This window comes from Nyctereutes procyonoides, unplaced genomic scaffold (genome assembly GCF_905146905.1).
Source record: "Nyctereutes procyonoides isolate TBG_1078 unplaced genomic scaffold, NYPRO_anot_genome, whole genome shotgun sequence".
NCBI classification, from domain to species: domain Eukaryota; kingdom Metazoa; phylum Chordata; class Mammalia; order Carnivora; family Canidae; genus Nyctereutes; species Nyctereutes procyonoides.
The window spans coordinates 64,719,771-64,742,026 of NW_026575126.1; the positions used below are offsets into that span (position 1 = coordinate 64,719,771).

Sequence of the window (22,256 nt, forward strand, 5' to 3'; positions counted from 1 at the left end):
ACAGGTTTCTAAGGTCAGCGGTGGTCTGGAAGTGAAGCTCCACAGTATTTAGAGTGCTCAGATTTTAGAAACCAGGATCTACGCTACTGCAGTGGATAAGACTCCTGTTAATAACACTACATCACCCCAAAATAGAAAGACTTCCAGTTCCCTGTATACTAACAATTATTTTTCGATAAATGACAATCTTAAGCTCTTCCCTTGACAAGAGAATGTTCTCTTTTGCGTGATTCCTACAGGGTAAACTGCTTGTTAAATACAGACTTGTAAATATATACTGAACAGGCCTTTCAACGTTGCCATCAGATAATTTACTGCTTTCTTTTAATTTTGACAATGAAACTATAGCAGCATGCGAAGTGGTTACTCTTCATGAAAGCTACATCATGTAATTGCTCTTAGGAGATTTTACATGAATTGGTTATGCTTTTACCTTGAAATGGATTTTTTTTAATTTCCTGATTTAATGAAAAGTGACAGGAAACATAATTAAGGCAAAGAACAGAATCTGAGAATACATTATCTTGAAATATTCCACATTAACTTTATTTATTAAAGAAGACATCTTACACCTACATAGCATCTGAAATCAAGGCACTTGGGTGTGCTTTTTACCATGAATCATGTCGAGAGGTGTTTTGTTTAAATTAATTTCCTAGGTAGGGAAACCAAGGTACAGAGCCAGCCTAGACATTCCTGTGCGTTTCCCGTGGGCCCAGAGCAAGTGTACACACCCCCTACATAGTTCAGGACTTTGTTGTCTTGTGTGCTTTGGTGGAGTTTCTGTGTACAATCTGTCATGTCTATCCCACTTAGCCCTCTTCAGTGGCTTAGGGCGGTCAGAGAAGTGCCACGGAAGCAGTGTCCCCTACTGCTCATCACACAGGCCTCCCAAGGGCACTGCCCAGGGAAGGAGCCTGGCATCTCCTCTGTTGGGGCTTGTCCCGTGCATCATCCTCGCCCAGGTTCTGTGTGCTGGGCACAGCCATGTGGCAACCAAGCAACAGAGGTCCTCACACTCTGAGGCTGAGGACAGTCCTATCCTTTACAACTCTGGTTCTGCCCCCATGAGCTTGTCCTTTGTCTCCTGCTGCTTTCCTCCCAAACCCAGCCTCACCCTCCATCAGGTGGGCCCACAAGGTGGCACAGAGCTCCGGTCCCAATGACCAAGGCCTGGGCTTTCACCATGACATTGTTAGGATGAAGAAGGCAAGCCCAGCCTCAGTCTGACTCTCCCATCCTCCTGGTCAAAGCATTAGCCTAGCTCTGGATGCCACCAGCTACTAAGGACAAAGATGGCACCTCACCACCTGATGGTCTCACATTTGTCTCCGGGGCTGAGGCAGCTTTTCCTGCGTGCATAGTTGAATGTCCCTCATGTCTTCTCAGCCTCTACCCCCATTTATCTTCTTAACTGCAGCCATCCTCCACTGCTTAGATCCTCAGCAGGGGGCAGCTGAAAAGACAGGATGTTCATGTGGTTAATCTTCCCAACAGCCTTTTAAGGTTGCAATGACTACTTCCTTTCCAAATGTGTCTTCTGCCCTGGTGGCCCTTCCCCAAACCTCGAGTGGCAGAGTCAAGCACTGCGGAGCATCAGGGACCTTCCTCCCAATCCCTGTCTGCCCCCCAGGTCTGTCACAGTCATGGCCAGAATCCCTTTCTCTCCAGACTGGTGCAGAGACCAGCACAGGCTCGGGAGGGGGGTGGGTCCAGAACAGTCTGTAGCCCGGCATCAAGAGTTCATCCCTGCCCTTCCTCTTGCTGCTTTACTGTGTCTACTTCTTCCTAAAAATGAGAAAAATAACACTGAACAGGGTGCACGAAGGGAATCAGACTAAAGATATCACTGAAGTATTGCAACATAGCCTTGGAAACATTTCACCTCAACCCTCATGTAAAGTGTTTGAGATTTAATTTTTTCAAATGCCCAATTATTTCCACTTCCACACAGGAGTCCCTCTTCCCACCCTCCAGTGGTACAAGGATGCCATCTCCATCAGCAAGCTCCAGAATCCCCGATACAAGATGCTTTCAAGCGGAGGCCTGCGCATCCAGAAGCTGCGCCCAGAGGACTCCGGGATCTTCCAGTGCTTTGCCAGTAATGAAGGAGGGGAGATCCAGACCTACACCTACCTGGATGTCACCAGTGAGTACTGCCCCTCAGCAAAGCCAGACCATCCAGGCAGGGCCCTCAGGCCAGAGCTTCCCGGCCTTTGTGTATATGATATGCTCAGAAAATGGCAGCATCTGCTCAGCCAATGGACAGGGTGCGGAGGCCAGAGGCGACCATCTGTGAAGAGCCACAGCTCAGGCCAATAGGAGCCCACTTGCTAAGCCCCACAGAAGCCCCTGGGCAGCAGATACAGCCTGTTGTCCCCAAGCCCTGGAGTCCAACCTGCTCTCATGCGAGCCGAGCCCTCCTCTCTACTGAGAAGCAGGGGAAAAAAATATCTCCATTTTTCTGGACAGAACTAGAAGGACTGTTCAGTGAATAGTTCATCCCTAATCTTTTTCTTTTGATCTTTTCCCCATTTTTTATATTCATTTTCTATTTTAGTTTTATTGAACAATTATAGTTCTTCTCTAAGTTTCTTTTATTATCCCATTAGCAGAAATACTTTGGCACTCTGTCTTTGAAAAATAAAATGAAGGCAAAGGTTTTCACTGTATCTGTGGGTTTCCTTTTTCATCTCCATGGTTGTAATATTATTCTTCTAAAATAAAGTAGAATCATGTTTGCCCTTTTGGAGGCAAAATGCGGATATCCTCAGGTATGAGAGCCATTTGAAAAAGTAAATCATATAAGTATGCAGATGGCTCTTATCTACCAGAACTTATGAATTTAAGGATTCCATGCATCTATTTTGGTCAAGTAGGAGTCACTTCCTTGAACCTTACCCAGGGGTCAAATTTGGCCTCTGGTTTGGAGCATAGGAAACCAGTATCACTACAAACAGCAGGAAAAATATTGGGTACTTAAGCTGGAAGCTGAGTTTCGATCAATTAGAATTATTTAAAGCATATGTTATGAGTGTTAGCCGGGAGGGGCACAAATGAGCAAACTTTTTCTTCCTCTCTTTTTTTAACTTTATTTTAATTGCAGTGTAGTCAACATACAGTGTTAGATTAATTCATTCATTTAACAAACATTTACTTAACATCTGTGTCAGACACTTGGGTCTGTCACGCTTGGGAGCAGAGCTCTGAGGAAGACATGCGAGGTTCTTGTGCTTCCACGATAGAGGTCATGAAGTAGGGAGACAGATAGCAGAGGAGGAGATAATTTAGTCAGGGATAAGGGCAATGAAACAAGCAAATAAGCGAGGCCCAGGGTGATCAGGGAAGCCTTTCTGAGGGTGGTCAGGGAAAATTCCCTGAGATGGTAACAGAACTGAAGCTCAAAGGTACAAAGTCTTGGGGGATGTGCATGTCATGGGATGAGGTGGGGGGGTGCTACAAGTGCCTTCCAGGGACAGGCTTGGGGTGATGTGTGCACAGGGAGCAAGGAGACAAGTAGGGACTCAGTCTGAGGAGGAGCCAGGGGTCATGGTAGGAGGTAGGTTGGAGGGATAAGCAGGGCAAAGGCCCAAGAGCCAGTGGGAGGATTTCAAGGGATTTTATCAGGAAGTGGCAAGGTGTCCTTTATAGCTTCCAAAGGGCACCCAAGGCTGAGTGTAGAACGACCAATGCAGGGAAGAATGGAAGGCTTGGGACCAGGTAGGAAGCCACTGTCCTGTCCACGAGGTAGCCCCAGAGATGGAGGGAAACTGTGGGCTCTGGGATTTGCTGTAGGGACGGCACCCGTGGGACTTACATGCTGTAGGGATTCCTGCTGGTGAAAGGAGAGGTAACACCAGTGCTTTGGTCTCGAATCCCATTCACTCGAATCCCCCAGTGCAGGCTCCACACGGGCCCTCACAGGATTTGGGACATGCAGATCCCCATTCTTCAGAGGTTTCCAGTGTAATCATTATTAAAGTAGTACAATGTCATGAGCCCTTGCTGAAGCCAGCCTGAGCTACCCCGACTGTCTCGGTCTGATTCAGGGCTCTTGGGAGCTGGAGGCCCAGGCCGGTCCCCCAAGGACAAGAAGAGCCCCCAACACTTGGGCCTAGGACACTTCCTGGAAATCCCTCACTGAAGTGCCTGAAATCTGGTTATTTTATGAAAGTGTCATCTCTTGGGTCATATTTAATATTCAAAAATCAGCTTTTTCTACTTTTTAAAAGTAATAAAAGCAAACTTGTTAGATTTATCTAAATAAATGTCTCCTATCTCATTAATGTTCATCTAAAACAGCACTCTCGGGGCTCCCCCACTCTTGCCCTTGTGTGTCCATCACATCATGAAACTGGATTTCTCTTTAAGCTGTAAACACAGGCAGCTCCTGGGGGACACGTGATAGAAGGTTATAGTCACTCTTTCATCGCTGCACTTACTTCTGTGATTAGTCCTAGGAAAGTCCATATGGGCCGCCTCAGCAGGCAAGTCTGAGCATGAGTGAAGGACAGTCCACTGAGCATCTCACTCTTCACTCCCACTTAGATGTTGCTCCAGCATTTACTCAGCTTCCTGTGGACACCACGGTTACCGATGGGATGACAGCCACTCTGAGGTGTGAGGTATCCGGGGCCCCCAAACCTGCCATCACGTGGAAGAGAGGTAGGTAGCCTTTGTGGCCTCTACAGCCTGACCAACATGGGACATGAGTCCATCAGGCTGAGGCTCATGTCGTTTCCTTCCCACAGTCCTTCATTCATTCAGTAAAGACTAGAAGCTGTCCATGGGGCACCTGCCAGGTGCCAGATGCCAAAGCTTCCAGCATGAGTAAGACAGACAAGGCCCCTGTAAGCCTCATGGAGCTTACCTCCACACGATGAAACAGACATGTCTGAAAACCTGTGACTATCCTTATTTCCTACTTAAGCCTTCATAGGGCACCTTAGGCTTGTGAAGGGGCTCCCCCAAATACCAGGTAATGGATTTGGAGCAGTGCCATCAGGACCCAGCATCCCCACTTATGAAATGAAGGTCCTATTAAAAATTAAGAAAAATATCCTTATTCTTTTAAGAAAGAAAGATGCCTAAGATACACACCTGAAACCAATAGGATACATATGCCAATTATACTTCAATTTAGGGGTGCCTGGAAGGCTTAGTGGTTGAGAGTCTGCCTTTGGCTCAGGTCATGATCCCAGAGTCCTGGGATCCAGTCCTGCATCAGGCTCCCTGCAGGGAGCCTGCTTCTCCCTTTGTTTGTGTCTCTGCCTCTCTCTGTTTATCTCTCATGAATAAATAAATAAAATCTTTAAAATAAATAAACGAATAAAGGCAGAGACACCAAAGCCCGACTTCTGCCAAGGTGCCTTCTCTGTGTGTCACTTAAGCAGAGTGGTGGCAAAGGAATGAGCTTTAATAAAATAGGACACAGGGAGAGAAAGATGCTTCTGGCTCACTTGACACACATGATGCTCTCAGTTCCACCTGTTTTCAGACCCAGTGAGGAGAAGCATCACGTCTAGGACTTTCTCTGCAGTCCCAGCCCCTTCCACATGTGAGCACCCATGTCACTAAACAAACAGCACACACAGTCCCTCCTTAATAAATATGTGCTGGGTTGTGTCACTTCACGTAAATGGACCTGTCACAGTCACTGGGCCCTGTCGGGGTGAAAGTTCAAGATCTACATCTTTGTCGTCTCTCCAGAGAACCCTACATAGGCTTCTCACCTCCCTTGGGTGTAACTCATGCCCTCAGATGGTAGCTCTTACACATGAAGATCAGAGCAGCTGCAGGCCACTAAGCGAGAGGGCATTCTTCTGTGTTCTACATAGTTTTTTCTCCTGGTTCAGAACATAACAATAACTTTATATGGATATAAATACATACAGATATAAAGGAAACTGAGATCTAGTCACCCAAAGATAACAGTTGCATACATGAGTCACAATTTGTTTAACCAAATTTCTCAATTTTGGACAATTAAGATTTTCTTGATCTCGTTATCCTAAATAACACTAAAAGGAACTGCTTCGGTTATTTTTGTACATACAGTTTCCACTTTATTATGATTATTCCTAGTTATTTTCTTGGTTTTGGTGCTAACACTCCTGTCTTCTCTAATTTTCTTCAGGAAAGCATATTTTGGCCAGTGGCTCTGTGCGGATTCCTAGGTTCATGCTTCTGGAGTCTGGGGGTCTGCAGATTGCCCCCGTCTCCATCCAGGATGCTGGCAACTATACCTGCTATGCAGCCAACATGGAAGGGTCCCTGAATGCGTCTGCAGCACTGACCGTATGGAGTAAGGACCACAGGCCATGTGGAACTTCCTGTTAATCACCATGTCAGCTGTGCTTAGGGATGTCAATATGCCCTTGGACTCTCTAATTGAATCATAAGAGAATGATTATTTTTACAACTAATTTATAGAAATCTGTTGAGTAATTAATTTTTCAGTTTCTGAAAACATAATTAGAAACTGTATTCAAATATTTAATGGGGACGTTTCAGGAGAGTGAGAAGAGTGACTCTTAACAGACAGTGCCATAGAGTATATTATCCCAAACTAGTCCAAAAACTAAAGTGATAAGCGGTTTAATTTTGTGAGCTTCATAAAGGAAATAGCATCAAGAGTTAACATTTTCGAGAAAGTAAGCTTTTTCAATAATATCATTAAAACCCACTAAAACACTCCTAGTATATTAAATATGAGTGTTTTTTATATGATAGAAGTGAACTGACGAAAAATCTTTGTTATTTCTCCAACTTTTGTTTCTTTATCAAGCACACAGTTTTCTGAAATGGAGAATATATTATTCCCCAGACATAAGGATTCATAACGAAGTATTTCTGCTCCCAGCCCCCCACCTTTTGGTCAATTTTCACTCTTAGCTTTACTCGCCAGCATATCTTTTCTTCTTTGCTTCATCCATAGCTTTATTAAAAAAATAATAATAGTAAATAAATAAAAATTGTTCAAAAAAGCAAAAGACAGTGCTTACAGATTTTTATAAAGCTTATCTATCTAAAGAGAGGAAATTTTTAATTTTCTCTTTGATTTGCGTCAGTACTGGATCTGTGAAAATATGATCCTGGAAGAGAAACTGAATTATCATGCTTTATTTTGTACCATTTAGCTCTCTATCACATAGTTTGTGTCCACTTTCATATGTCCCTTACTAATTTATTAGGTATTCTAAAAACACCAGGAGTTTTAAAAAGGAATAAATTCAACCCCCCCCCACCACCACCACCATATTATCAGGTACCAAAAGAGAAGTTTTGTCCCATTTCATGGCCCACTCTGCCCACCACTTCCCATTTGGCATGTGTCCCTAACACGTTAACCTTATATTTAACAACTTGAGAAGAATTGATTTCTATATCTTTGTAGGTCACTCACCAGAAAGCTCTGTAGATCCGCTAAGATTCACATTCTCATGTCACTAGACTGATAGATATGCTCTTGTGGCCTACATTCCCCGTAGACAACAAGCTAAAGTTCACTTGTTTTTCTGGACACCCCACTACAAACAGGCTGGGCCCCAACTAGTCTTAATGACTCCCACATTTCGGGCTCCCACATTTTGGTTTGTAGGACCAAAACAGCATCCATCTCAGAGGTGTGAGGCAGGGGACCTCTACCACAGGGCCTTTGCTGGAGCCTTTGCTGTGGGGGTGGTGGCTGCAGGGCACACTGGGCCCTACCCTGACCAGAGCCTGGTGTTGGGTGAGCCACTGTGGGTCTGAGCACCACTTTCTATTCCTGAAAATTGGGAACAGTGCTCTCACAGCCCTCCCAAGGTTGTTGTGAGCATTAAATAAAACAATATAAATGGAAGCACTTTGCAAAGTCATGAAGTGCTGTGCAGACAGCAGAAATGACCAGAATGTTAATGATCTTGGGAAATAACAAAGATTTTAACCTAAGACTACAGAACCTAATAAACCTTTGCACATGATCTTCATTCTTGATGTCTTTCAGAGGGCTTAGAGGTTTGGGGAGGGCAGGCCTGACTCCTGTGGCTGCTGCCTGGGAAGGGCTGGCTTCCGATTCCCTGAGTGTTTCCCAGTACTTCCATTTACACTTGTTTTGCCAAGATGAGAGAAAACTTGGAGGTTTTTATGTCAGATGACCAGTTCCATACCCTCTGAGGGAGGAAACTCTAAAGCATGTAGTTTTGTCTGAACTGTGACTTGTGTCTTCACAGATCGCACGTCCATCATTAACCCTCCTGAGGACCGCGTGGTGATTAAGGGGACCACAGCCACACTGCGCTGCGGAGCCACTCACGACCCCCGGATCGCTCTCCGGTCAGCTCAGTTACTCACGTGTCTGGGGCTCATTTATGTTCGGGGAGCTTAGGAACCAAAGTGGAGATAAGAAGGCAGAATTTGGGGAACTTTGATTTCAGTCACAGATCCCTGATTACGACATCTCACGGTCCTGGGCTCCATCATTAATCACATAAATCCCATTTTCCACTCCAGCCTTATGTATTATTTACAGTGAGCTATGTTCCACTTCATGACTTCAGTGCAGCTTTTCATGATTTTTCTGCCAAGGTTAATACACTATCTGTAAAACATACTTGTCAGAGGCTGATACTTAATGAGAGAAAAATCCAGGGGGATCGAATAGGATTTCAGCAGTGTTTACCCTGGGCTGTGTGATACTTGGGAGGAGTTTTCTCTGCTCTAGGATGGTTTCACTGTGAAATGGGGAGCAAGGGAGACCCACACCCAGAAGAAAGGCAACCACAATCACCTGGTGCACGTCAAGGAAAATACTCGTAAAGACGAGAACTAGATGTCTTGAAGCTCCACTAAAGAATTACAATATCCCATCCTTTCCTGCTTTCACACAGGAAAGTCATGGTGGAAAACATGACCCCCCGGGTAAATCACAGCAGCAGACATGGGTGACTATGGGTGGTGAGGTTCTTCCCCAAGAGCTGCCACTTTCAGAATAGTTTTTAATTTTCAGAACCAGCCTTGAAAATCAATCTAGAAAGAAAGATACAGTCATCCCAGAATTTTCACTCTGGCCTTAGCCCAGAAGGCACACGGTTAGCCAAATGGATGGAATTGTGATGCCTTCCTTTTTTCTGGAACATCTCACTCTGAGCAGAGGGAGGTGGCTGCCACTGCATACATTATTAACTGGATTCGGAGATTAATCTGTTTTCTCACTCTTCTTGGGCAGGTGTTTGGCAAATCGTGAATTTCTGTGCCTCCACCTGGCTCTCTGGAGTTCTCCAGAGCTCAAACAACCAAGTTTGGTTTAGTCATAAGAATGTTGAATGCGAAACCAACAAATAAAAACTAACAGGTTCAAGATTACCTAGAGAATCCATGGAGGCCATCTCAGAGAGAGTTGTCATTCCCAGAAAAGAACTCATTCATTTCTAAATGGGTTGGAAGTATGATTCCAGAGAGAAAGAAGGACAAATAAGCTGGTTTACTGCTACTCTGAGAGCTTACATGGAATCCCTCTGGATCTGTGTGTTTTTCTCAGACCTTTTTATATGTGACTAGACAGACAGAATTGGAGCACCCTTCTTGAGAAGGGCTTAGATTGCTCACTCTGAGGGCACTTTTTGTCCCAGGGCTTCTCTGTCCCAAGAGCTCCAGGCCTAAGGGACAATCCGCAGCTAACATTGTACCCTCAAGTAAGCAGTTTATTCCTTTCCTTCTTGGGGTACCAGGTCTGTTGTCTCAGAGTAGTTCCAGATAAACAGTTTATTGATCTCTATGCTCTGTGCCCATTAAACCTTTAAAGAAATGGGTACATTTTGCAAATCTAAGCAAATTATTTTGGGAAGGAAAGCTAGCACCTTCATCCCATTCACTGACACCCAAAGTCTGGACAGGTTCCGAATGGCTTCTATGTTTGAAAAGAAAAATGTGCTAAAATTTTCATAAATAAAGAACCAAATGAGAAATAAATGCAATTTTTAAGGACAATCTGCCAGAATGGTTGGGTTTCAAGAACACATGTTCATGGGATATAATCTATTTTTTCTAGAAGTTGGGTGGATCCACTCAGGAGTTTGTGGACAGTCATTGCCTCCTATCCAGTCAAATCTCCTCTCCTCCAGGCACCTTCCTGGGTGGGAATGTGAAGTCAGTTATAGTAAATGACAAATAAAGTATGATCATGACATGACAGACTTCCTGTCTCTAAACCTAAAGACCAGATCAATGTTCTTAGTGATCTTCACTGACCCCTTTATAATTTTAACATCTGTTTTTGTAGTGTGACCAAGATACCTGGTTGCTTTTCCTTTTTCTTTCTTTTAGATCTATTCACATGTCATAAAATTCACCCATTGAAAAAGCACTGTTCAGTGGCTTCTGGTACATTCACAAGATGGTCAGTTGCTTGCAGCCCGGATCCTAACTCTAGACTCTTGGCTGGATCCTAACTGGGTATCTTGCCTCACTCATGACTCCCTGCTTGGCCCACAGCTATGTCTGGAAGAAGGACAACACAGTCATCACTCCATCTAGCAGTTCCAGGATTGTGGTGGAGAAGGACGGCTCCCTCCTCATTAGTCAGACGTGGTCGGGTGACATCGGAGACTACACCTGTGAAATCATCTCTGAGGGAGGGAATGACTCCAGAACCGCCCGGCTGGAGGTGATGTGAGTGTTGCTTCTGTGTAGTGTTAACTGGCTGCCCATTATCTGCAGCACTATGGTCAGCTCTCCCGACTCCAAGTGACTGGCACTTAACATGCTTGGCACCAGAGTGGGTCCCAAGCCAGAGGTCAGAGGCCATGGCCTTATGCCTCATAGGCGTACACTTACAGGGTTTGTTGGAACCTCAAAATTAACCTCAAAATTTCGCTCTTCGTTTAGATGATTTGATGCTTGGTTTTCCTCCTCCTCCTGTCTGTTTTTCTTATTTCCTACTTGGCACCATGTCATGGTGGGCCCTATTTACCACACCGCATCCACTTTGCCATGTGGTGCCCATCAGCACTTCCCTGTCGGAATGTCAGGGCCGGCTCACTGAGGTGAGACCTTTCCATGAGAGCCCACAAAACATTGTGCTGAGGGCAGAGCCAGCTGCATCTCTGCGGGTAAACAGACACTTTCCACTAAATCTCTGGAAATCCTGAAAATAACAAGCAGCTGATCTGGACTCCCTGGGGGTCTCCTGGGCCCAGGTGGGAAACCACCACCCTCCTGTATCTCTGGGAGCTCTTTAGTACATCTGCTTTCTGTTCACGGGCAGGGGCTGAGGAGCCTGCTGATAATTTCTCTTTTTCTGACATATATTTATTTGTTCTTTAAAAACGGCGTCCTCCTGGACAGTGCCTGAGCACATCCAAACAACGGTAAAATCTGGAGATAAGGCAGCAGAGCAGGGCTGGTGTCCTGGTGGCAGCCAGCTCCAGGGGCACAGGCCAGCAGCTAACATGGGCTGTGCTGGGCCATTAGAAAAGGCAATTTTGAGAAGTTTTTCTTACTAGTCTCTGTCCACCTTGATCCAGGATAGGTTCTATAGACAAAAGCCACTCCCTGAATATACAATGTGAACAGTTTGCATACAGGGCCAAGTCTCATTTGTCTTTGGATCTCTAGACTCCAGCCAAGGGGATTAAAATGAGAAAAATGCTGGCTCCGTGCTGAGCACATAGGCTCCTGTGTTTGTTGCACGCACACATGAGCAAATGAGCAGACAGGCAGCTTTGCATTAGCCTCTGTTGGTGGGATTTGATGGGTTAACGTGTAGCATCTAGTCCAGAAAAGCCTCATGTGATGCCTCTAGGACCTGGAAAAGCCCTATGCTACCTCCTCATTGGCCTCTGTAGGATGACCCCTTGTTCTCGTGTGACTAGACTTTAGTCCCTTGTCAGTCTCGAAACATCGGATGCCGCGTGGTCCCAGGGGACCTGTACAGACGGCCCTCCAGCTCCCTGAGTGTGTGTGGAAGTACCAGGTCTCCCCGCCCACCTCTGGGCCCTGGACCTGCTGACCCGGGGCCCTTTCTGCCCTCCACTTTTGCCCAGCCCTCCATCCAGGGCTTCAGACTGCTGCTGCCTCTACAGCCTGGCTTCTGTCTTCGGCCATTCCTACCTGAAGGGCTCACACCTCCTCTAGGGCTCAGCCACAGGGTCACCCTTGTGTGGGACACCAGGCTGCGGGTGTCTCCCAGCCTCCCAGCCTCCCACCCCTTGCCCCTCTGTCAAAACACTGATCGTCCTGGGTGGAAAACACCCATTTTCACCATTTCTTCCCTATGAAGCAGAAGCACCAAAATGGCATGCACAGTTTGGCATTTTGAGTGCCTGGAAGTGCTTTGGGACACCATAGGGGCTCAATAAATACATGTTGGTCAGTTGAGGCACACATGAATGAATAAAATGTGTGTAGGTGACCGGCCATTGGCTGGTCCTCCTTCTGATTGGTTCTTCCCTCTGAGACTCACACGCCCCTGGCTTTTCTTCCTGAGGGCACAGGGTCAGATCCCACTGTGGAGAGCCCTGGTGGAACCACTGTGGAGGCCCCTGGTGCCCAAACAAACCCCTGTTTGGCTCTGACCCTGTGTCTTTCTTCCTCCCATCTTTCCTCCTTTTGTCATGTTAAAAAAAAATCTTTTTTTTTAAATTTTGATAATACTGGAGTACATGACCAGCAAATTCACATAATCCACTGTGCTGTTCACATTTTTAAAACTACCTTTGAGAACTCTTAGATCATCCATCATTGGTATCAAATAAATAAGTGTTAGCATTTCATAAAGACTCTGTCAGCAGAAGCCAAATTGCATGCTTCCAATACAGTGCATGCTTTTTTATTCTGCACAGTTTTTATGTTCTACTGATTTACATATCTTCCCTTCTATTTGCTTATTTGATTTCCTCTGAGTAAAATACATTTTTCAGCAAATGTTGCTGTATCTATAAAATAATAGGCTTTCTGTAATGGTAAAACACCTCATCTCTAAATATAGAAATATTTGCAGATTTGTGATTCAAACCAATTTAGGTACAACCGAGTTGCAGAACTGATTTGGAAGACAGTGGTTCCTTGTGAATTGTGAGTGTAATAAACACTCCACTCTTGCAAATCTGAATGAATTGAGGGAGCCGTAGGTTATAGTGTGGCCTATCTTTAGATCCAAATAGGTCTTAACTCTACGACATCAGTAATGACAACAGTAATGATAATAGTCATAAGTCACCATTGCAGGGCATTTTGTGCTTCCCAGAGAACTTTCAAATCAAGCTCAGTAACATTTCTGTGATTTACTCAGATGACAAAAAAAAAAAAAAGGTGGAGGGAGTCTCATATTGCAGAAGTGACTGAGAGGTACTTACAGCTAACTAGTGTCCTTTGAAAGAGGCTGAAAGCCTGCTTCCTCTGCCTCCCTACTTGAGTTAAAAGCTACTTCGTTACATATAGAAATGAGGAGCATCAGAAGTGGGCTTTCCTAAAGCAGAGGGTGTGTGTAGCATATTCCAGCGCCATTCTCTGCGCCAGCCTGGGCGGACACAGCAGGAGGCACGGTCCCAGGTGGGCCACAGGGGCCAGTGGTGCCTTGGGAGGTGCTGCCCACCAGCCAGGTCGGGACTGGACACCCCTCTCCAGCTCTGAGTGACTATGGGCAGGTTAGCCACAACGTCTCAGCCTCAGTTTCCTCAACTGCAAGCTGCACCTGTTTTCATTGCCCTATAGGCCTGTCATGTTTGACCAAGCCAGCATTTGTAAAACCCTGGCCTGGAACCCAGCTTCAGGTGGGTACTCAATAAATCATAGCTCCTATTACTCCCTCACCGTCTTAGCAGGACGTCTTACTCCTTCATCAGGAGCAATCCGCCCACACCCGGGACCAGGAAGTTTCTCTTTTATCCTGCCTTATTTTTTACCACATTCTGTGGTATGTGTCGGACACACTATGTCTGTCTGTTTGGTGCTAAGCCCTCAATGCCTGGAATTGTGCCAGGTGCATAAATGTCCAACAAATGTCAGAGTGAGCCTCACCCCCCCCCCCTTATGAGGTTGAACTAGGCTTGTGTAATTGGTATCACGGAGAAGGACTGATTTATAAGAGGTCTGCCTTCATCACCTCCACAAAAGGCTCCCACAAATCCACACGGTCCCAGGATGTTCCCTATAAATGAACCACATGCAAGTCATCATGAAATGCCCATCACTGATTGGTTGGCTGTGTCTTTCCCACTAGTTTGCTAGTGCTAAAGCAGAGGGTGTGTGTTTTTAGTGTCCCCCAAAGTGTCTTGCTGTATTGAACACACCAGGGGGCTTCTAGGGCTTTATGTATAGAGTAATCATTAATCATTTAAAGACCCAATTAGCTTTGAATCTTTCCTTCTGAGATCAGAGACTAATTCTTAGGAGCCTTAAGTACAGAGAAAACCTAATTTATGGAGCAGACTTGCAGACCCAGACTCTGAGGCAGTGGGAGAGGTTTCTCTCAATAAAGCTACACCTGACAAAGCCATAATAAGGAGAGAACAATTTAATACCACTTCTATAGAGTTGTCAGGCCCCCACCATCTTCATCCACAGAGCGAAGTCAGAGAAGATGGCTTTGACCGGGTTATCATTTGTGTGTTAAAGGGGCAGTGTTTCCATGTAGAAAAATACTCACCTGACCCTCTATCACATCGCAAGTCCCCCTACAGCCACAATTTTGCCAATTGCTTCAAATCTTTTTCAAAGCTGTTTTCCCCAAACACACTTGGCTTAATCTCCTTCCCATACAGTCTTGGTTCCTTGTTGTTGTTAATCTCCGATGGTCTTGCAGTGTAATTCATTTGATGGGGACTTCCCTCCTAGCTTTCTTGAAATTACAGAGTGACTCAGCACCTGCTTCACTCCCATTGCTCTCAGATCCCTTTCATTTGTCACCCTGTCTGCATATTCCTGTCTGTGAGTCACTCCGGTGATCATTTATTTCCTTTCAAAGTTGGCAGAGAAACGCCAAGACACAATCTATTCCTATTAGATAAGATTCTCTCAAATGAATTCAGAATATATTAAAGCCTCATTTATTGGTTATTGATGGGTCAGTCAAGTATTGCACAAAGCTTAATTTTCCTGATAACCAAAACTTATCATTTAAAGAAACAGTTTACATTTCCATATTAAAAAGCTATTTGCATTGAGAAACGGGTAATACTGAACACAGGAGATATTACAGAGGGGTTTTTTTCTACAGGACAGAGGCTGGAACTAGGAAAAATCTCAGTTTCCTTCTGACTCTGAGTCCTGTGATGTGTGTAAAACATCACATTGTGTGTTGGGCCACCATCTTGGGCATGACTGTGAGCCTGTGAAGACTCTGTGGGGCAGTGGAGGAGGGGGGCTCATTATTTCTTGATTCATCATGTCATGTCCTTGGGCACCACTCGGCTTTTGGCTCCCTGTTCCTATGTTAAATGTCTCAAGGCTACTTTGTCTTCACGGTTCCAAAGTCTTTTCAATCTTCCCTCCATCTCAGGCCTCTGGCTGCCATTTTTTGCAGGCTCTAGGGCCTTTTTGTTGGTGGCTTTTGAGCAGCTAAGAGGAGGGACGCCAGAAACCCCTCTTACTAGAATCACATGCGGAGTGAGAATCAGCAAGCTCTGAGGGGCAGAGAGACTGCACAAGCATCCTCCAGGGGCAAGTGTTTGAGGAGTACCCTCTCACTCCAGAAGTGGCTGTAACTTGTCCACAATCCACAAAATGCTCCATCCCTTAGAAAAAAAGCTGTCTGCTCACCTGTCACAGGGATCATTTCTTAGCCCTCATTTTATTTTATATTATTTTATTTTTTAAAAAGATTTCTTTATCCATTCATAAGAGACACACAGAGAGAAAGAGAGGCAGAGACACAGGCAGAGAGAGAAACAAGCTCTATGCAGGGAGCCTGATGCGGGACTCAATCCCGAGACTCCAGGATCAGGCCCTGGGCCAAAGGCAGGTGCCCAACCACTGAGTCCCTTTAGCCCTCATTCTTGGCTGAGAGAAGCATGATCTGAAATGGAGTGCAAGAGCCCCATACTTTCCTAGCCATGGGAAAGATGTACTTTTAAGATTTAGAACTAGATCCAGTGTGGCCCTTGCAAGACCACAAGACAAGGTGTGCAGAGACACAGTAGTGTTTAAGGGACCAGGTTAAACACTCCTATTGTCCAGGAGGGGCCTGTCCCTCTACAGCCTTGGGTCCAGTTCATCCCAACTCAAGGTCCAGCATGGCCACCCTGCAAAGCTTGTCCCCAGCAAACAGTGTGCCCCCACCATCCTCTCTCAGAGCCTGGATGTATATGTTGGCCATGGATGCCTGGCTCCTTAACCTCTAGCTCAGCTTTTGTCTTGGGGTCTGTCCTTTCTCCTGACCATTACGCAGATGTCATATGATATTTTGTCCAGTCCCTGGGACATTTTCCAATGAGCTGCCTTTGGGGTTCCAGCCCTAGAGAGCCAGTGTCACATAGATAACCCAGAAATTTTTAACTTGTGTCTCTTACTTCCCCTCCTCTGTGACCCAGTGCAAACCCTGCATTCCCACCAGTGCCCCCAGCATCCCCCCCACAGTCTTACCCATGCCCTCAGCAGGCCATTCCCCTTCCTTATCCTTCCAGTCCAAGGGAGCTTCTCCTCCCTCTCCACCCGTCCTGACTCCTCCAGCCATGTGGCCCCCACAAGGTGACCCTCGATGCAGCCCCATCCTGCATTCCCACCCAACATTTTCAGAACCATCTTGTGGCTCCTGATCCGAAGTGCCTTACCCTGTCCCAGTCTGTATGTGGACCTCGTGCCCCTTCTTAAGAAATTCAGTTTGGGGAGAGCAGGGCAGTGGCAGCCTCTCCGTGTGCCCATACTCCACGTATGACACCAGGCTTGCAAGGTGTTCATTTGTTAACCCATCCACTCCTGTGTTGGCTGATTATCCATCCATCCCGCATTTACTGCATGCCCACTCTGTGCTGGCATTGATAATGCCAAGGTTAAGGAAAAGAGGCAAAGAAGAGGGAAGAGAAATTTCCTACCCTAGAGAAGGGAGGCAGATCCATAATCAGACAGGATGCAGTGGAGTTCCTGTTTCTGTAGGACTTTGAGATGTTTGGTGAACTGAAAAACCTATAAATTGCAATCGTAAATGAGGTAGAAGTGATTGGTGCTGCTCAAGAATTAGTCAAAGTGAGAGGGAGGCTGAGACTTGGAGGCTGATTTTCTGAATGGCATGAGCCTTCAGTCAATGGGACATCATGTGTGCCCACACACAGGTCACAGAATGGCTCAACTCAGGAAGCTGCTGTAGGGGACATCCAGTGTGGGATGGGAAGGAGTCATAGTGATGCAGGGGGTGGCTCATGGCATGACCTGTACAATGGCAACAATCAGGACCATCCAGAGGGTTGCGTGTTATGGGTCTTGGAAGAAGTGATGTCGGTTGGGCTGAGGCTGATCTGTGGAAATGAGGGGATGGTGTTATGACATTCTTAAGATACAGTAGGTGAGACGTGGCTACTACTTAGGCACTTATGAGGGTGGACAGGGGAGTGGAGATGGGAGTGTAACCACTGAAAGAAGGATGAGCAAACCAACATGGTGGTTCTGGTGAGAAGACTGATTCATGGCTCACTGTCAGCCCCAGAGATCACTCCCCTGAATGTGTCATTGAACTTGCCTCCTGCCCACTGTAAGATCCTCTCAGAGCCTCTCAGTGCCTCATCTCTGTGAGCCTGGGGCCTTCCAGCCTCTCACAGCTGCTGTGGCCGCTTCCAACCCAGGGGGCTACACATACACGGAGGGTGGTTCCCCTCAGGCCCATGTGGGGCAGTGTCACATGTGAAAAGCGGCCCAGAACACCAAGCTGCCCTGTCAGTCTTCCTAGTGTTTGTCGTGTCAGAGAACCTCACATTCTAGGGGAATCTTTACAAGGGAATTCTAAGCCCCTGGAGTCAGCATGCACCCCTGGGGGAATGGCATTATTCCTCACCTCAGACCCTAGCCACCGCCCCATGGCTCCCAGGTGACCCTTGGCTCTGACTGACTCACCAACTTTCGGAGCTTCCCACCCCCCAGGAGGAAGGAGGACTCACAGAACTTAGGCAAGGGCCCTACTTAGGATTTCAGTCTTATCATAAAGGATAAAGTCAGGTCCAGACACCAGAAGGGAGGCCAGGGCAAGGTCTGGGAGGGTCCCACAAACAGAGCTTCCACGTTTTCAGGAGACGTCATCCTCCCGGCATGCAGATGTCCGATGACTGACTAGGAAGCTCAACTGAGCCTGGCATCCAGAGTTTTTATGGGGTGTCATTATCACCGGCCACATGACAGAGCTCACTCTCCAGCTCCCACCCCTCTGCTTCCAGGAGATCAGAAGGTTTGGTTGATGTTGCTCACTCCAAGCTCTAACCACATGGTTGGTCCAGCCTGACGAGTCCCCTCCTGGGACACTCGTGGCCGTGAGTGCCACCGTCAGCATAAACTTAGCTGTGGCCCTATGGGCCCCCTATGAACAGCTAAGACACCCCTTCAGGAGATTCCAACCTGGGTAAAGACCAGACCAACTCTGTATGATACCACAGTCTTATTTGGACATAATTATCCAAGTGTATCTCGGTTTGTTTTCAGGGGGGACTGTTTGAACAACTTTGGTCTGTTTCAGAACAAACTCATTTCAATAGGAAATGGGGCGTGGGAGAAGAATAGGTATTTTATCCTGGCATTTCCTTCATATTGATCTTCACTGGGAATTTAAGGGAGAATCAGTTACTGGAGAATTCACTCCCTCTCTGATTTAAAACCTCATTCACAGATATCAGAAAGGGACACAGAACATAAAGACTTCTAACTCTGGGAAATGAACTAGGGGTGGTGGAAGGGGAGGAGGGCGGGGGGTGGGGGTGAATGGGTGACGGGCACGGAGGGGGACACTTGACGGGATGAGCACTGGGTGTTATTCTGTATGTTGGTAAATTGAACACCAATAAAAATTAATTTATAAAAAAAATAAATAAAACCTCATTCACAATTAAAGAGAAAACAAGCCAACATATCAAGCTCAAGTTGATACTTTAGTGTACTAATTTCAAGTTTCAGTCTACACTGGAAATATTAGTTTGTTTATTAATGGTGTGCCTGGGTTACAGAGACCTGTGTTTCTTAGGTGGCTGTGAGTATGTAACAACTTAATAAATTTCACAGTGTAATGAGTACATTTTTTAAATTAAAAATATCAAGTATAATTATGGCTCTCAGTGCTGACCTACATGGGCCAGCAGTAACTGATGCCTAAGAGAGACCAAAAACTAGCCAGTGGGTGAATCAGGTCCACCCAGCACCCTCCTCCCAGCACCGCATGGGATGTTTCTAGAAGCCACATAACAGGGTGCTGCTCCCAGATCTGTGAAATGGAAAGGTCCTTAGGATTGTACAGCTGCAGACACTTGCTGGTAGAAATCATGCCATTGGAATTTAAAGTTTTGTCACCAGTAAGTCCCAATATACAGTCTTCAGTATGCATTTGCTTTAATTGTGCTTCCGTTCCATAGCCTTGCTGATGTGTTATTTGCTTTTTCCAGGAGTTATTAGAGTTTTCTCCACATTCTCCTGAGTCCTTCCCCCAAACTCTGCTACCCAGCAGAAGACAGAACAACAGCACAGCTCCATGCTGTCAATAAAGAGCCAGCCCCTCTCTAGAAATACATGTGGGCATTTTGGCTGGTGTGACCTCACATGCTAGTGTCCAAAACTTTAATGTTAAATCTTATTTCCTAGGCCTTTGACTGTTTACACGGCTTCCTGCATTTCCATTAATAGCTTTGGGCTATAAGAACTAATTGCTGACCCAGGTTTTCTCAATTAAATAACGTACTGTGTAGAAATTGGCCCTCCCCACCCGCTTTAAGTTATGGAATCATCTGCTGTGTAATCTCCACCAGAAGGATTTGATCAGATTTCTTCGGTAGGAAAACAACACTGCGAATGAGGAAGGGTTTGGGGTTGGGGTGGTGGGGAGCTCTGGGGTTTCAGTATTTGTGTTTGGGGCATACTTTATGTTCTCCCATTTTCTGAACATTGCCCACCAGGACTGTGCGGCATAGGAACCAGGCTAACCATCGACTCTGATATGTGCTATCTTCTCTTTTTGTTCCTTTGTACCCAAGTGAACTGCCTCACTCACCTCAGAACCTGCTGGCCACCCTGAACTCTTCCCACAGCCACACCGTGATGCTGTCCTGGGTTCGACCCTTTGATGGAAACAGCCCGGTGCTCTATTACATTGTGGAGCTATCTGAGAACAGTAAGTAGTGAAGCAGAGTTGTCGCCTTGGATGATAATCACATTGCTCTCTGCACAATTATTGTCCTCAGCCTTTATTTCGGGCTCAGACCCTGAACAACTAGTCAAATGCTATGATGCTTTACAGAGTTCAGTGAAAATCCCTGCTCTGGCTTCAGGAGAGATAGAAGGGGACGTGGAAACCTGAGAATTAATAGAAGGGAGCCTGGGGAGCTTCCTGTGAGAGCCCAGATCTGGGGGCTCCCCAGGGAGGCCATGCACACCCCTGTCCCCAGGCCTAATTCGGTCATGAAAAGTGAAGCCTCCACCTGGGCCTGGCTGGGAGCCAAGGACAGTAAGAGTGAGGCATCTTTGCATGCTTCCTCTGATGCCAAGCATGCTGAGTATTCCCAGGACCCTCCCTTCTCCCCTCTTGGCCCCAGCCAACACATCCTATCTTTGCTCCAGCCCCAGCAGCTGCTATGTCCTCTCCACAGGCCATGGAATGTGCTCTCCAGGGCCTCTCCTCTTCTGCCTCTGGCAGCCTCCTCTTAGGAGGTCACGTGCACCCCTGTGATTTCAAGGGGTATCTTTTCCCCCCAAAAAAGATCTTGGTCTCCAGCATCCTTATCCAGACCTCGGGAGGCCTGCACAGAGCATCATCCCTCCTCATCTCTATCTAGTGGTCTCACACATGCTTCCAGTGTGAGTTCTTCACACTGTGATTTTGACTCCTTTTAACCCTGAGGGTCCTCACCACATTGATGTGGGCCTTCACATCTTGATTCCAACCCCTAGGCACCCTTAGTGAGGCCTGTTCGAGCTGCAAGACCAAGAACAGTCCTCGGCTCTTTCTCCCTCACTGGGCCCAGGCTTCCAGTGCGGTTCAGCCACCCTGTGGATTTGTGTTCTAGGACGAGCTGGACCCTGCTTCCCTTTCTAGCTCTGTAGGCCCCGTCTCTCTCACCAGGACAGCCTCTAACTGGTCCCCCTGCTTCTACTACTCTTCTATTCCAAAGTGTTCTTACACAAGCAGAAACACTGGTCTTAAAATATGAAGGATGTGTCCTCCCTGGATATACCCCACAGGGCTTAGGATGAAATCCACCACCCTCAGAGCCCAAGTGGGGTCATCTACCCCACCCCCCCCCACCCCTGCCACTCTGCTCTTTGCCAGGCATGTGCCAACTGCACTGGTTTCACATTGGCTGTGTGCACAGGCCTGGCTTCCTTGGTTGGAATGCCCACAGGGCTGGACTGTTACCCTTCATGCTTACCCAGAACCTCCAGAAGAAGCCTTTCTGCACACTAGTTCAGTTTACGCTTTTACTACCCAACAAGTCATCCTCCCTTTATTATATTATCTCATGCATTATTCCAAACTCCTTCCCGGGCCTCCCCTGAGGGACAGTGAGCCAGACCACAGGGAGCTGGACTCTTATTATGGTCAATGTAATGGGGCCCATGGCTTGTCATGCTATTGTTATCATAAATGGGTCCCTGTTCAGGACAGCTAGGCATGGTGCTCTCTTGGGGTACCTCCACTGAAACCCAAGTCAACCTGGCAGAAATCCAAGTGGCTCATTGGCACTGCTTACCCATGCAGGTGGAGGTGTCCCACAGCTCTGCTACAGCTCTTCCCAAGCCAACCCATCTGCTTTTCCTATAATTAGTGACTTCACTCACCAAGTCTCTTCTAATTATCTTTTATACTTCCCCTTCGTCTCGTGTGTGAGATCCTCCTTCTGATCATCACATGCTCACACCACAGCAGGCCCTGTGTGACGCTCATTTCCCAACAGAGGAAGCTGACAAGCAGAGTAAGTCACTGGCCGAGGTCACATAGCTGATAGGAGGTGACAGTGGGTTCCACCCAGGGCTATCTGCCTCTTAATGAGTATCAGACATCTACAAAGAAGTTCCATGGGGCAAATTCTCCTCTATGGCACTTCTGCAGCAGCTCTAAGGTAAATGCCGACCCACAATGGTGCACTTTGGTCTCCGTC

At 46.6% G+C, this 22,256-nt stretch overlaps 1 protein-coding gene across 1 annotated transcript in view; it reads left to right on the forward strand.

Annotated features, from left to right (window-relative positions):
- Nucleotides 1-22,256, forward strand: part of SDK1 (sidekick cell adhesion molecule 1) — a gene marked incomplete at its 5' end in the record, with an annotated part of 892,328 nt that overhangs the window by 659,134 nt on the left and 210,938 nt on the right. Inside the window, 6 exons of the mRNA XM_055340442.1 lie at nt 1,955-2,149; nt 4,549-4,665; nt 6,137-6,304; nt 8,214-8,316; nt 10,474-10,650; nt 20,136-20,272. Coding sequence (XP_055196417.1) covers nt 1,955-2,149; nt 4,549-4,665; nt 6,137-6,304; nt 8,214-8,316; nt 10,474-10,650; nt 20,136-20,272 — 897 coding nt within the window. The remainder of the gene's footprint in view (nt 1-1,954; nt 2,150-4,548; nt 4,666-6,136; nt 6,305-8,213; nt 8,317-10,473; nt 10,651-20,135; nt 20,273-22,256) is intronic.